The sequence below is a fragment of the Coptis chinensis genome, chromosome 2 (genome assembly GCF_015680905.1).
Source record: "Coptis chinensis isolate HL-2020 chromosome 2, ASM1568090v1, whole genome shotgun sequence".
Classification (NCBI taxonomy): Eukaryota; Viridiplantae; Streptophyta; class Magnoliopsida; order Ranunculales; family Ranunculaceae; genus Coptis; species Coptis chinensis.
Window position 1 is genome coordinate 112422088 of NC_141457.1, and position 15959 is coordinate 112438046.

Below are 15959 nucleotides of genomic sequence, written 5' to 3' on the forward strand. Positions count from 1 at the left end.
TAAAAATGTCAGCCATGTATCACAGGAATTCCGACAACTCCAAAACCCGAAATTCCGGATGATATTTGGGGTATATTCCGAGAATATTTTGAAATCTATAATATTTCAAAAACCGAAATATTTAGCAGAATTCTGTGATTTCGTTCGAAATCACGAACTATGAAGTATGAACATAAGTATTACTGAGAACTAAGAAATTGTTGACAGAATGATTGCTCCTAAACTCAAATCAATTATTGAAGGGGGAACAACTGTGTATGTCAGTCCATTTTTTCTTTAGCGATAACTTAAAATCAACTGATACTCTCATCCTCATCGAAAAGAATTGTGGTATATTTTCACTCTACTCTCACTTTTCTCTAATAGCATTCCCAAATCCCAATACAGATGAATATTAAGGGAATGTGACAATATTCACTTCTAAATGGTCAAATTTTTTTGCCAAATGCAAAAGTGAATATCAAGGTGACTATTTTTCCAAGTCAAAACAAAAGTAAAACTTTCAATCGAGATAGTGGTTGAGTTGTAGCTTCCGTTTGGACCATTTTTTTTATTTTTAGACGGAATTAAACATTTTGTCTGAGTTTTTTTTTCGATTGGACAACATTTTTTTTTTAATCAAAAGAAGTTTTAAACTCAGCCCTACAGATGAATATTATGGACAATATTTTTTTATTTTTCACCACAAAATAGTAAAAAAAATAAAAAGAAAATAGTCCTACGTGGATGTGAAAAAAAGTTGCTTGCAATTTTAAATGATCAAAGCGTCAAAAGGTGAGCACAGAGACAAACTTAGACAAAAATATTCCGACTTTTTTACATTCAGTCCTGAAGAAAAAAATGCCAATGGCCCAAACTTGTTCCCAGACCCACAAATTCTTCACTGAACGCGCAAAACAGAAACCACAAAATGGTATCAGGATCTTTTTCTTTTTGCGGGAAAACGGTGGGCTACATACTTACATAGAAAGATATATCCCCAGAATCTCTTGTCCCCCCAGATATAGAAATAGAATCATACATGCATAATTATTACATACAATTACATCAACTGAATTAACTTTTTTTTATTTATCATTAAGACTTAAAAACATACCAAGTCCCGCCGCACCCTCGAAGTGTAAAACATAGATAAGAGATGAAGTCCAAGAGTTACAGATCAAGTTTTAGAGGAAAATTGAGTTTGCCAATTGTTTTCATATTATGCTTAGCTTTCTTCCTTGCAGGCTTCTATGGATCCATGTTCCTGCCTTATCATCAGGTATTTGTGTTAGAGTTAGCAGTTTGATCACTTTTATATTCATTGGCCTGCTTCTTTTCTAATCATGAAAAGTTCAGAGTCCTAGATCAAGGTTACTGGAGTCACTGGCCGATGATACAGAGTTGGAGTCGGTTCCACATGGAAAAAAGGGTGATCCTTTTACTAGTTCGATTCCCTTCCAGGTTAGTTAGTTATCGAAATTAGTAGTTGGTTACAGATGCAATTTGAATTTGATATACATGTTGAATGTAGGTGTTGAGCTGGAAACCTCGGACTGTGTTATATCCAGGATTTGCTACTCCAGAACAATGTGAAATTGTAATTAAAAGAGCAAAGGCAAATCTCAAACCGTCTACATTGGCGTTGCGAAAGGGGGAAACTGCTGAGAATACACAGGGGATAAGAACCAGGTAAAACAATAACACCAATGTTTTCTGGTATTTGATGTTTGAAGTTGACTCAATAAATCATGTTTTTCAATACAATTATGAGTTAACTCGTATATCTTACGATAGATCACTCTTCTTAGACCCGTGACATGATTAGAAAGTCGTCGGTGCACTTATTGGTTATTTACTTTGTTTGTGTTCGACATTTATTACACTACAGTTCAGGCACATTTCTCAGTGCATCGGAAGACAAAACGGGAGTTCTGGATCTTATTGAGCAAAAAATTGCCAGAGCGACAATGATTCCACAGTCTCATGGAGAGGTATATATACTTGCATCTTATCTTATCTTCATAAGGCTTGCATTATGTTCTGCGTAACCACATGAAATGTGAGGTTATTCAACAGAACTTGGTAGGGTAAGACTATTTGACTTGACCCTGAGTTTAGTCTCCAGAGATCCTACGTTCTACTCTTTCCTGGTTTATCAGATGCACGTGATTTTGAAGTTATTGTGTGCAATTGTGCATCTGTACCCCAAGAAAGAGGTAAGGTCAACATAGTGTTGATGTCTGGTATGTATAGAAAGAGTCAACAGGAAAATCTGATTTTCTAAACGCACGAAAATGTTAAGGATGAATAAGAAGTTAAGTACATCTGTATCATAAAATTTTGGCAATCTAGTTTGTATTTTTTGTTCTTTCTTTAGCGTGTTTGAGTTTTATTGAACTCAGATCTTTCCTTCCCTTCTCAGAACTAGTTAAACTCTTATTTCAGGGAAGTTGTAATATAGTCTGTGTAATTCGAGGATATCATCATGTTACAGGTATTCAACATCTTGCGGTATGAGATTGGACAAAGATATTTGGCTCATTATGATGCATTCAACCCAGCAGAATATGGACCACAAAAGAGCCAAAGGGTAAGCAGTTTTCTGTAACTTTGTTTTGGTATTCAAGTCCTTTATTTTTAATGGTTAAAATTGTCAATAATGGATAGCTGGGGTGGATTTGTATTATAGGCATTGTTGACGATTCTGACCATTACAATTTATTGTTGCCCGCCACTGACATTTTGGATTTGTCTCTACTGATGTTTATGTCAATGTTACCGTCTTAGGTTTATAAACAATTTTGTTATACTAAAAGTATATGGCTACATATAAAATGTAACTTAGATTGTACACACTTCCATGTAGATTGCATCATTCTTGCTGTATCTATCTGATGTTGAAGAAGGTGGGGAAACGAAGTTTCCATATGAGGTGAGATTGTGAGGGTCATGGTCTTCTCAATTATATTTGTTTTTTCAATTTTTGTAGCCAAACTATGAGAACAGGTGCTCATTGTATTGTTGGCATGCAGAATGGCTCAAATATGGACATCAACTATGATTTCCAAGAGTGTATTGGTTTGAAAGTGAAGCCACGTCAGGGGGATGGACTTCTTTTTTATTCATTGTTTCCAAATGGTACCATTGATCAGGTATGTCATTACACCATATCTTGACATGCTACATGTCAGTTGATATCCTCGTCAGAAACCCAATAGATATTTCGGTGCCATCATTAATAATCCTGAGGTTATTGTTGTTTTCGCCTTCTTATCAAATTAAGCCCACACCGTGTCACATTTACCCCGTTTTTGTAGTGCAAAACTTATGAAGTTAGTATAATATATAGTGATTTCCAGAAGCTTCTAGAGCTGAGTTGAGGTTTTCCTTACTAGTCTTGCCAAAATTATTTCTCAAAACTAAGATTAGATGTAGCTCATTTTATAAGCACAATTGATGCGGTTAAAATTTAAGAAAGAGGTATGCAAGATCTGTAGATCTCAATAGAAGGCTTGCACCAACAATCAGTCCTTCAGTCCTCTCCTTCTAAAATTTAGGTTCCTTTTGGTCTGTCATAAGTCATAACATATGTATGTTTACAAAGGACAACTGTAACAACTTTTTAATGCCAACCCCATAAAACAGTATCCTTTTTCCCCCCTCATTTTAGTTGTCATGGTTTATTCTGATTCTCATGCAGCTTTTTATGGCATCATTTTGCAGACATCCCTCCATGGGAGCTGTCCAGTGATTACAGGTGAGAAATGGGTAGCTACGAAGTGGATTAGAGATCAGGATCAAGATCAAGATCAAGAAGAATAATAATAATGAAAGTGTATTTATTGTCTGAAAAGCAATTTTTTTTCTTGTATTTTTATCCTTAATCTTATTCTGATGTCCCAAAGGTTTTGTAAAATCAATCACCAAAAGAAATATAAAAAAAAACTTGCAGACATTTTGGGGCCGAATTTTGTTGCATGTTCCTACTTCCTAATCACTTACACGAGAGTTTACTTTCATTGGTACGGGAAGAAAAATCAACTTATGTTGTGTCGGGAGGAAAGCAATTGTGTAATTGGGAAGCTACGATGTTTTCTTTTTTGGTTACAAATAGAAACTAGATTACTTACACGATGGTTTCAAGTTGCAATAGATGTTATCCATCCCTCCTGTATGAACTAGGAAGTATAAACTATAGAATATAAAACATCTCATCAAAAAATTTATGCATGTGATCAGAGTGCTTCTCCATTCAGTTATTCAGTTCTCATTTCCAAACAGGCCTGGGAGACTGTTGATCAAGCGGATATGCAACATCTTCTCATTGTTTTCATGTCGAAGGATGGAAAGCACAGCAAGTTTTGCATTCCCAAACTCAGACGCTGTAGCTCCTCCAATGATGCTTGAATAGACATCAACCAACAATATCTTGTATGAGTTGGTGGGCATCATGAAAATTCGAAACCACCTATCAATCTTGAGAGAGCCCCTTCACCACTCATATCTCTAGCCAAAATTTCCAAAGTACCATGTTCTCTTGTTTTCTTTTCTGTCTCGCCAACATCTTTTGTTGTCAGCAGTCTTGATGCATAATGATGCACAAGAGAAAACTCATAATCAATATTTGGCTTCTGATTTGGTTCAAATATGATCAAACTTATAATTCATGCCAGTTTTGACGTGGTTGTTTTCTCCTCAGCTTCAGTAAATGCATGCAACCAGCGGCTGCGAATAATGCAAATGCAGAAAACGCCATGATAGTTGAATTCTCAATGCTTCGAAAATAGCCTCTCTGTGACGATGGTTAGCCAGAATAAGACAATGTTAGTACAGTTGATCTATCAGGACTAGAGGCAGAATAATAAAAAGAGGTGGTATAACAGCTTTATTAGCAAGATCTAATAACAACCCTATATAACCAAGTTGCCTTTAGAAGGTATTCAGCAATGTCTTCAATAGTGATAAAGTTTTTAAAGAACATAATTTGTTCAAATCTCCTCAAATGAAATCATAAACATTTATGGTGATAATTTAAACTGAAACATGTATCATGTATGCCATAAGAAATCTCTGAGGTGGGCGTCAATAATGCAAACCTTGGACATATTTATAAAAGCCCATACTGAATGCTAACTATTTTAGAAATACCTTCCATTAATTCTTTTTTGATAAAAAGTACATACTTGGATCAGAACAAAAAGAACTCCAGCATTAGCAGGAGCAAGAGACAGGCTAATCATCCCCCCACGCAGCTCATTTGGCACGTACCTGTGCAGATGGTATCAGGAAAATTAGTTCTTCTTCAGTCAAAATTTAGGTTCAATTTCAAAAGAATGGAAACAGAGACATTACATCGTTCTCAATCTTGCAAGTGAAGGTAAAATGATGCCAACACAGACATGGAAGAAGCAGAAGAGTGTTACTAGAACTCCAATTTCCTGACAATCAGAACTTCATGTTTAGATTTTTTCGAAGCAAAATTTCTAACACTGGACTAGATTGAATCTTTTCCACCCTCATCTCTGACAATACCTGATAATCGTAAGCCACAATAGAAAAGACAAGCCCCGCGGCAGAAAATGCAAACATCAGACAATCCTCTATTCCAACTTGTAAAAATCCACTGTGGAACCATGGAACTGCCGTACTTCCTAGCATTCTTGCGCCCATAAAGCAGGGATATATGAGCCCTAGATGAACTTCTCGTCCATCAGCCTGATGTAAGTAAAACATAATGTTAAGAATCTAGAAGTCTTCTACTAAGAGATGGTCTGCAACCATGTAACATGAGTTTCTGTACCAAAAATACTTCCCATTTTAAACACATTTCACAGTCAGAACACAAATATTGAAATAATATCTTCTCACCATGGCCTATGATGATCTTTGTTATCAGTTGAGTGTGTAATATACTTTTTCTTCAATACTTAGTCTAGTTTTCATTCATATTCTTGCCACTTTTACAAGTTTACCTAATGCCAATGGTCAACATTTATAATTAAAGAGCTAGAATAGTAGATGCCTAAAATCCATATCACAACTGCATAACCAAACTTGGAAGACTCAATTTTATAATAGAATTCGAGGGGACTTTTTATTTTTTATTTTTGCACAACATTTTAAAATTTCTTACAAGATGGTCTCATTTACTGACTCTGATAAAGTCTGTCAGATAAAACAGTCACCAGTCAAATTGAAAAGATAAACACAGAAATAAGCATTATCTACTTCAACAATAGACATACCACCATAGTTGGCGCCCAAAGCAGCCAGAGGATTGTAGTCGCAAAATGAAGGCACGCTTGTGCACATGCCAGTAGCCACACCTTTTTATCTGTAAAGAATGTAATAGTTTCTTATGAACTAAAATGCAAAATTAGAAAATAACCAGACAACTGTTTTTTTTTTTTTTGCTAAATGAGCTGAGAATTGTATTGGGAATTGGGAAAAAAGGGAGGGAAATTACAAGAAGTATAAATGTAAAAGACAGAACTGATCAACTAACTCAAATTACTGAAATCATGACACCAAAAAAATTGGGCCGAAGTTTCAGCTTCTTTCTTTAAGTTGTAGAGCATTCCAATATGATGAAGGACTTATTAAAACCATGTATGTACCTTTTTATCGCCTCCTACTTTCAAGTATGGAGAGAGACTTGGTACATATACTTGGTAGATGGAGAGTAAATCCATCCAAATGAATGCCACTATTATAATAATAGAATATCTCTGTCTCTGTATAACACTTTTACCACTAAGACCCCTATATCAGATTTCACTTGTGAATTTAATGTGTTCTACTTTCTTTCGTTATGCATATAAAGCCAATGATTGGTAACGTCCAAAATTAAAATTTTGTTATATATTCTCATTATTTTAAGTATCAGAACATTGGTTTGCTCAGAAACAAGGAGGGCAGGAAAGATTTTGAACTCACCATGAAGAACGCATGCATTCAAGGCAACCATATAATCATCAACTCCACCCGCAAGTGGCATTGCTTTCCATTCTTTACTGATATAAATGACGATCATCAATGAGAAGAACACAATTGCAGTGGAAGGGAACCCAATTCCTTTCTCAGCATTATCACCAATAAGCAAATTTCCAAGCACTTGGCTTCCAATAAGAGATGCAGACTCAAAAAAAGCCATCAACCAAAAAGTGTCGCTCAACATATCCTGCCTATGGCCTAGCTGCAAAAAAAAACGACAATGGACAATGGTTAGTTACAGTTGAAAGAAGCTAGTATATGATAGTGTATCATAGTGAAAGGCATATTCGATTGGATAGTTCTTTTGTACAATGTAGAGTTAGAATAATGGTTCAGAATGCATACCTTCTCATGCTCTGTTACCATCCATGTTTCAAAACTGAATGAGAATATAGTAGAAGCAAGGGCCAAGCAAGTAGTTGCTATCCAACCTGTTGGGTGCCTTGTAACACTCTTCCAAATACCAACAAAGAGGTGTAGGAAGCAGAATGCCAAACTAATCTTCTTTGGACCCCTACCGAAAGAAGCAAACCAATAGTCACTAATACACCTCCTAATTAAGCATATAAATTATATTCCCAGTGTGGGTAACTATCAAAAGATTAAAACTTTTAGGGCCCGCGATTAAATTTGATAGTAAAAAAACAAACACTAAGCATACTCACATTACATCAGAAAACATGCCCAAGAAAGTACCAAAAAGAACAGCAGAAGCCGATCCAACACAGAGATAAACCAACATCTGCTCCCTACTAACTCCATAATACGCATACTCAAATTCCCCAAACACAGCTTGTATCCCTTCATTTACTGCAAACAAACAAACAAAAAAAACTAAACAGTTGCACTAAATTAAATAAAATGAAAGTAGAAAATAGTTACCCGAAGCCAGAGAGTAGATTAAGAGAAAACTAGTTTGGAAACGAAGGAAAGAAGAAAGAGATGGAGGATTAGAGACAATGCCACCGAGATCAGGGTAAGATGAGGTTTTGTTGTTAGAGTTGTTTTTATTGAAGTAAGGGAAAAGAAAGATTGATAAAAAAGATGTGAAAAAGAGAATGAGAAATATCTGTGGTCTCAATTCCCATATATCGCTCTCGATTACTACTCCCATTTGTATTTGTTTGTTTTAGTAGATCTCAAAAAACTCTAAAAAGAAACTATAAATTGTGAGAACTAAAAATTTGAGAATGAAAAAAAAAGGTTGGCAGTTTCAGATTTGTTCTTGTTTGAACGTGGGTGGAAGTATTCTCACATGTCGACCGAGCCAAAAGTTAACGAATAGATTATTCAATTATTAACTGCTAATACGACATTTGTCACTTCTTTATTTCGCACTGGTTAACGTGCACGCAATTAATGTGTTTTTTACTCGTCGAAAAAAAAACAGTGCCTCCTATCCGTCAAGAGTTGCGTACATGCCACTCCTGTAAAGACAAAGACACTCAATTTTTGTCTCCCACCTACGCTAGTTATGCTGAATAAATGCCCACTGGGCCTAATTGTAGAAATCTGGGTATTTTGTCGGGTTCTAAAGTGGCCGAACCGTTTTATGGACTGAACCCTGCCGTACCATCTGTTTCGAGAGCAAAAATTCGGAAGTGGTGTTGTCCTTCGCTTTAATGATAGAATGACAAATTTTGTGTGTTGGGAAGAAGGTGATGTAGAGACCCTTTGAAACAAGGCACTAGGCTAATCTCAGCAGTGGATTGATGTTACCTTGCCCTGGGGAGAAAACCACATGACTGAGGTGTGGTCTGCAAATCGATATAGATACAACTTAGCAACTATTCGTTTGTTAACATTTTATTTTATTTGAAGATAAAGGAGCAATGAATGAAACAATCTCTGATCTCGAATGGACAAGTTTGATCTGGTCATAGGGATTTTTGGCTCTAGTGTGGTAGATTGGTAGTAGAAAATGGTAACCCACACTTTAATGCTGTAGGAATTAGGACTGTACTAGTGTAGTGGTGTAAACGGAAGGTTGGTTTATGAAATGGTTGGCATTTGAGCTATAACCTAAAAAGTAGATACGTACCTCAAGTTTCTGTTTTCTTGGCATTAGTCACACACCAATACACATCTGATGTTCACTAATCACTACTTCACTACACATCATTCCAGTTAGAGACACAAAAGGACAAATAGATAGGTCCTTTTTGCTTTCTTTGTCCCAACACAGACTTAATGCTCTGCAAATGGGACATTAATCTCACAAGACATCAACATGCATGTGTCTGTGGGGGTAAACCGGTAAACACATACATCTCACAAGACATCAATATGTATGTGTTTGTGGGGTACGTTCAAGATCAGCCCACCTGCATACCTTATAATTACTTTCTTAGATAATAATACCTAGCAGTAGGACTATCATTTTTCTACAACCAATATGTATTCTAAAGATCATCTGCAATAGAGGTCTTTCCAAGGCCGCATAAAGGATCCCTCTCTGATTCAAAAGCGAAGTTACTTCTTTACATTTGGTAAGAAGAGATATAATGATTTATCATCATCCCGCAGTGCTGCTATCTGCAAAGAAACAGCAGTGCTAAATGACGAAGGTTCCTCTAAATATGCAGTCAAAGAGACCAAGCCCTGAAGTTACTCTATTAATCAGAAAATAAAGGACACGTACCTCCTTGCCTGAAAACCTCAAACTTTCCTCCAGTGATACAAAATTGCTTCAATTGGTGGTATTTTATGTTCCTTTTAAGCACCATAAACCCTTCACAAACTACTTGCTCTGCCCAGGAACTGGCTGTTAGGAATATACAACTTAATTGTACTTACTCTTTACTAATTACCAAACTATACAAACCTTTTGTCTTGTAAGTGTCTTGTACTTCTTAATTAAATCCGAGCCTAGTGTAGATACACTATGTCCTTAAGACAAATTTTCCCCCCTCGCGGTGCTTGAAGGTTGATGGAAAACTATCTCCCAAGATAACGGATTTCCTTCTATGAAAGCTAAGACTTCAATTCTATAGACTTCAACGAACACAACATAGTATTTGACTAAGAACGGAGGGAGAAGAGAAAGATCGAGAACTCAGTGTGATTTGGTGTATTTTCTCTCCAAATTCATCCATTTATTTATAGGTGAGTGGTGCCTTTCAAAAAACAACACGGTGACTCTTGGGAAAAAGTAAGCAACTCTTTGAAAAAGTCACATGTTTTGAAAGGACACACCATTTCGCAGATATTTGTTTTGAACTAGTGCCTATTTCGAAAGGTTGCACCTTTTCGAAGATGATCTGTTGTTTTCAAACCAAGGCACATTTCGAAAGGTCGCGACCTTTTCGGCATAATGCAATTATTTCAAACAAATGCATCATTTTGAAAAAGGTTTTTCTCACATTACGTCTTGTTTCAAAAAAACCCATTTCATCTTAAGTGGGGTAATTTGGGAGACAAACTACTCATTCATATTTAAATGGATTTGAGCAAATCATTTTTTTATAACAATCCCCACATGAATGAAAATTTGGCTTCTTCTATCATAAACATCGGTTTTCGTTCTTTTACAAATGAAAAGATACCGCGTCGTCAAGTAGCATGGGAGGCCTTGAACTTGCCTTAGTGAAAGACGATCGGATTTAATTGGACGATCGGTGGACTTCAATTAATGTCCTTGAACCGTCACCGTTTGTATAAACCTAGACAATCATCTTCACGCAGTACCGTCTCGAATACTGTTGGTTCTCACGTTTGTGTTCATTTTGGCCTTGAACACTTCTTGGTTTCAAATAGTGCTTTTGAGACATTTTCCTTTAAAATTCTCATAGAAGCGGCCCCACTTCGCACTAACATAGGTGATTTCTATAAAGAGTATCCTGTAATACTCCACTTGGATAACATAACTTTCCAAGATATAGTAAATCATTAAAAGCTTGACTTATCCCGGTTCTCCTGGGCGGATATGCCTTTGCCTTATATAGGAATGGGTTAGAGTATAATATTACTCTCCAGTGCTAACTGAGTCATAAACATAATTCAGTTGGCCCATTGAACCTAGATCTTGGGATCTCCAATCAACTAGGTTGGTTTTTCCATTATGATGACTCTTGGTTGATTATCTCAAAAGCTTTAAGCCCATTCCCCTTGATAATCTTTCTACTTGCTCTCTTGTTAAACCTTTTGTAAGCGGATCCGCAATGTTATCTTTTGACCTTACATAGTCGATTGAGATAACTCCATTTGAGAGCAATTGTCTAACGGTATTATGTCTACGACGTATATGTCGAGACTTCCGATTATACATGCTACTGCGGCTCTACCAATAGCAGATTGGCGTCGCAGTATGTATACACACCCGGGTAACGAGGTTTAGCCCAGTTTGGAATATCATCTAAGAAATTTCGAAGCCACTCTGCTTCTTCTCTAGCCTTGTCCAATGCTATGAATTCTGATTCCATAGTGGACCTCGCTATGCACGTTTGCTTTGAGGATTTCCAAGAAATTTATGCATCTCTCCTAGAGTAAAACACCACATTTGATGTCTTTTGAGTAATGCTTCAACAAATTTCCAATTTTGAATTAATTAATTCAAGGAGATTCATAATCCCCCATATTTTCCCAATTTCTCATGACAAAGTCAATAAATTGGAAAATCATTTAGATATATGTTTAGCAAGTGAGGCGTCTTGTTAAAGAATGTCACATATCATTCATATAGTGTCGAAACACTTCTAAGACCTCAATTTTGCTTACAAGTATGCTTACAGAACAATATCTTAAACAATCTTTTTTATTGGCACTCTTTGGCGCAATAGTAAAACGCATACATCTTACAAATAATACAATATTTTTAGAACCCTTTTAACACCAGCCATTCCTAACATCTGGAATGAAGCAAGGATTCTCGGAATCTTGGATCATAATTCCCTCCAAGTGTGGCATTACCACCACCTTGTTTGCTTTCAAGAAGTCCATTCCAAGAATGACTTGAAAATGGTCTAAGCGAGCTACCATCGATCAGGTCCACCTTTCCTCGCCAGTTGTCCATCTTAATGTCAACTTCCAAAGCAAGTCCTTTCATCGGTTCGGCTTCTTGGTTCAAGCCTCTCATAGAGCCTGTACATTCTGCAAGTTTCAATCCAATAGCCTCAGATACATACTCGAGAGATTAACATTATGAGTTGAACCGGTATCTACCATTGCTAGTATACACTCGTCAGAAGTTATTGAGTTCCACTTCTACTTAACATAAGGTCATCATCGGGGACCAAAATGTTCATACCATTCAACGAACTAGTAGGTCTAACAAATGAAATAGGAACAAAGATGAATAGGAGAACGGTGGTGTTGTCATTTCTATTCTAAAATAGAAACACACCCGTTATTTCCTTAAACCAAAAGAAAAAAAGAAAACAAAACACGTTCGCTAAAAAGAAGAAGAAGAAAAAAAGAAAATGTCTTAAGTTGTTAGGAATATACAACTTAATTGTACTTACTCTTTACCAATTACCAAACTATACAAACCTTTTGTCTTGTAAGTGTCTTGTACTTCTTAATTAAATCCGAGCCTAGTGTAGATACACTATGTCCTTAAGACAAATTTTCCCCCTCACGGTGCTTGAAGGTTGATGGGAAACTATCTCCCAAGATAGAACGGATTTCCTTCTATAGAAAGCTAGCACTTTAATTCTATAGACTCAGCGAACACAACATAGTATTTGACTAAGAACAGAGGGAGAAGAGAAAGATCAGAACTCTGTGTGATATGGTGTATTTTTCTCTCCAAATTCATCCACTATTTATAGGTGAGTGGTGCCTTTTCGAAACAACACAGTGACTCTTGGGAAAAAGTAAGCAACTCTTTGAAAAGTCACATGTTTCGAAAGGACACACCATTTCGGCATATAGCACTGTTTGAACCGTGCCTATTTCGAAAAGGTTGCACCTTTTTCGCATGATATTTGTTTCAAACCGGTGCACATTTCGAAGGTCGCACCTTTTCGCATAATGCAATTGTTTCAAACAAATGCATCATTTTGAAAAGGTTTTTCTCACATTACGTCTTCGTTTCAGAAAAACCCATTTCATCTTAAGTGGGGTAACTTGGGAGACAAACTACTCATTCATATTTAAATGGATTTGAGCAAATCATTTTTCTAACACTGGCGACGTGAAACTCTAGTTGCTCTCACTTCTCCCGGCTGAAATAAAGGGGTATTCACTTGATGAGAACATCATCATTCCAACTTCACATAGTTTGATAATTTTCCCTTATTCAAGTACCTTCACCTGTGCTTCCAATCCGGCCTGTTCAAAGAATAAAAACACATATTTCACTTAATGGAAGACAAAGGAGCAAATCAAGAATCGCCAGTAAGGAATCCAAGGAAGGTAGGAATTAGGAAAACAAACCTGCATGCATCTATCAAGACATTGCCTGAATACACCACTTCAACTTTAGCATCTCTTGATTCATTTGCCACCACAACTGCATCAACTTGATTTGATGTCACCTTTGCACAAGCCTTTTCCATGTACAAAATTTCACTCCTATAAAAATCAAAAGTACAATAACAGAAAGAATAACTATTAGGTCCACCTCTGAACTCCGAGGCCAAACGATTGAAATTAGTATTACCAACTTACATTCATCTCCTAAACATTGCTTAAATAACACAACCCCACCACCAAAAGAAAAAAAAGCCTCATCAAATTCTTAACCAAGCTTCTAGGCCTTTGCAACCTTTTGGAATTGCATTTTGCCCGGGATCTCAAGTTATTCTGGTTCACCTGCTTGGCAGAAATATCAGTTTTCTTGCTAGGGGTGAGGTGAGGCTCTAGGTTTCCCAAGTTGTGTCTTGGGCGCGATTGGCACCGCCTTCGGTCCACGCGCTTTAAAACAGCCTACAACTTTTTATTGAAAAACCGCCATCTCGCCGCTACTGTGGTACCGTGTTTGAAACCTAGACTATCACTCCCATGATAATTCTACTCAAACTTGAAAATTAGCAATTCTAATTTCTAAATATCTTGAAGAAAGAGCAATCGTAATCATTAAATACATGTCAGATCTCAATCTATATAAGCTATGTTACATGGACACGCCATATTTCAAAAAAAATCCGTATCGGATACGTATCCACGTGTCCATGTCGGACACACATGGACACATATCGTATGTAATATACCTCAATTTTTTATATATTGCCGTGTCAGACACTTCGTATCCGTGTTGGATACGGTCACACGTATCCGTGTCAATGTAACTTAGTATATATGTAACTCCCTCTTCGTTTTAATTTAAATGTCATCCAATGAGCATTTGCAGTTTGCCAAGTCCACATGAATCCCACTTCTTTCAAATTGGTAAGGTTATGTAATGCTTTATTATGATCATGCAATGTTGCTATCCGCAAAACAACAAAGGTTAATTTAGAAATGCATTCAAAGAGACGTTGACATAGGGTTAATGGATCAAAGCAAGGGAAACATACCCCTCTCCCTCCCTAGCAAGCTTGACCTCGCCCTCTGGTGGTGGAGGAATGGGTTTCAATTGGCAGCATTTCTCATTCTTTTAAGCAGCATGAGCCCTCAAAAAGTGGCGTATACCCTAGATTGAGCAAGCATGGATGCATTCTTCTCATTTTCTTGATCCCAAGGTTCCGCAAAAATATTTCGCAAATCGGATAAGACAACATTTTTATTTTTTCTTTCAAGCCTAAAATGTAAAAGGGAAGCAAATTTACCAAACGTAAGATCCATTCCCTAATTCAACTTAACCTTCTACCTCATCTCTTCCAGTTCTTTGGTGAGTATAAAGATAGCCAAGAAAGATTTTTCAATCTGAGATTTTAGCCACCCACTACAAATTCCAACATGAATAAGTATACAACCATCAAACTGCAACAAGGATCAAAAAAAATTTGAAGGTAAAGCAACACCAATACGAAACAAACAACCACAAGGATTTCCTCATTAAAATTTACATAGCACGCTACTCACTACTATTAGAGAAGCTTACTTCTCTAGGCACCAGGTCCAGGCCAATAGTGCAAAATCAAAAAACGAACCACGCATACAAAAACATGGCCCAAATACAAATATACAATGTCCTTGTTCAATGTCATATAGAGTTTTTGTTGTGAATATATAAGTGCGGAAACAACGTTACCCACAACAAACGGATCAATCCTACACAAAGATTGATCCTTCACACTAGACAAGACTTTAACACCCTCCAAGCAATATCCCAACACTTCTCAATATCAAATAACAAGCATATAAAGTAAAACAATTAATGTAAAAGAAGAACAAACCACAAGACGAGATATATCGTGGTTCAACAATTTGCCTACTTCCACACTGCGAGTTCCAAGCTTTACTAGATGTCCTGAGTAACAGATTACAAATCTCTCAATTCACTCATAAAGAATGAACACTCAACTCACAAAGAATTGCTCTCTTATAATCTCTCACTTTCTTGGTTTTGGAAAAAGTTAGGTTTTCCAAAAAACTGATTTTGTTTTTATACCAAAAACCAAAATCGCGGGTTATCAGAAGCGGGCTTCAAAGAAAAGGACTCGAGCGCTGGGGCTTCGAAAGGCTGGCTGGCTGGCTTCTTCTTCGGTGGCGAAGCTGGCGCGCCCTTCTTCGAAAGCTGGTCGCGCCAATTCATCGGACCATGAGCTGCGAAGTCGCGCCACTCGAAGAAGCAGCGCCTCGGAACATGAAAAACAGGAAAAAACTCGTTTTTTTCTCTACATTCTCCACCTCGGTGAGGTTTTACACATAAAACCAAGCCGAACACATCCAAAGAAGATCACATCCGGAGGGAACACCTCCAAAAAGGAAGACTCATGAAATAATCCGCCTCGAAGGGCTATGCCCACACAGGGCTCTTTCAAACATGTAGGATTTGGAGCAAGTCCAAACAGTGTTGGAACTTAACTCCGGTGACAACTTTTGTCAGCATATCAGCAGGATTGTCATGAGTGTCTACTTTCTCAAGTGCAACATCACCA

General features: G+C 37.0%; 2 protein-coding genes across 2 annotated transcripts; one reads left to right on the forward strand and one right to left on the reverse strand.

Annotated features, from left to right (window-relative positions):
* Positions 1-745: 745 nt before the first annotated feature.
* LOC147520777 (putative prolyl 4-hydroxylase 9) lies at positions 746-3950 on the forward strand. Its single transcript, XM_086592278.1, has 8 exons — positions 746-1261; positions 1339-1443; positions 1514-1671; positions 1871-1973; positions 2477-2572; positions 2849-2914; positions 3015-3134; positions 3706-3950. The coding sequence occupies exons 1-8, from the start codon at positions 1139-1141 to the stop codon at positions 3802-3804; spliced, it is 870 nt and encodes a 289-aa protein (XP_086448404.1). The 5' UTR covers positions 746-1138; the 3' UTR covers positions 3805-3950.
* A 99-nt stretch (positions 3951-4049) lies between these two features.
* On the reverse strand, positions 4050-8274 carry LOC147520778 (Major facilitator superfamily protein). Its single transcript, XM_086592276.1, has 9 exons — positions 7858-8274; positions 7641-7785; positions 7321-7489; positions 6919-7177; positions 6228-6316; positions 5515-5697; positions 5335-5420; positions 5166-5250; positions 4050-4774 (listed from the first exon to the last, which is right to left on the reverse strand). Exons 1-9 carry the CDS (start codon positions 8087-8089, stop codon positions 4640-4642), a joined length of 1383 nt encoding a protein of 460 aa, XP_086448402.1. The 5' UTR covers positions 8090-8274; the 3' UTR covers positions 4050-4639.
* Between the last annotated feature and the right edge of the window lie 7685 nt (positions 8275-15959).

What these genes read in the sequence shown, in the direction of transcription:
- LOC147520778 (XM_086592276.1), bottom strand. Translation starts at nt 8,089, where the DNA reads ATGGGAGTAGTAATCGAGAGCGATATATGGGAATTGAGACCACAGATA. An exon ending in TTTGGGCGCCAACTATGGTG is followed by an intron (nt 5,698 to 6,227) that starts GTATGTCTATTG and finishes TACTTACATCAG; the next exon opens with GCTGATGGACGAGAAGTTCA. An exon ending in TTCTTTTTGTTCTGATCCAA is followed by an intron (nt 4,775 to 5,165) that starts GTATGTACTTTT and finishes CCATCGTCACAG; the next exon opens with AGAGGCTATTTTCGAAGCAT.
- LOC147520777 (XM_086592278.1), top strand. Translation starts at nt 1,139, where the DNA reads ATGAAGTCCAAGAGTTACAGATCAAGTTTTAGAGGAAAATTGAGTTTG. An exon ending in CTAGTTCGATTCCCTTCCAG is followed by an intron (nt 1,444 to 1,513) that starts GTTAGTTAGTTA and finishes TGTTGAATGTAG; the next exon opens with GTGTTGAGCTGGAAACCTCG. An exon ending in AAACGAAGTTTCCATATGAG is followed by an intron (nt 2,915 to 3,014) that starts GTGAGATTGTGA and finishes GTTGGCATGCAG; the next exon opens with AATGGCTCAAATATGGACAT.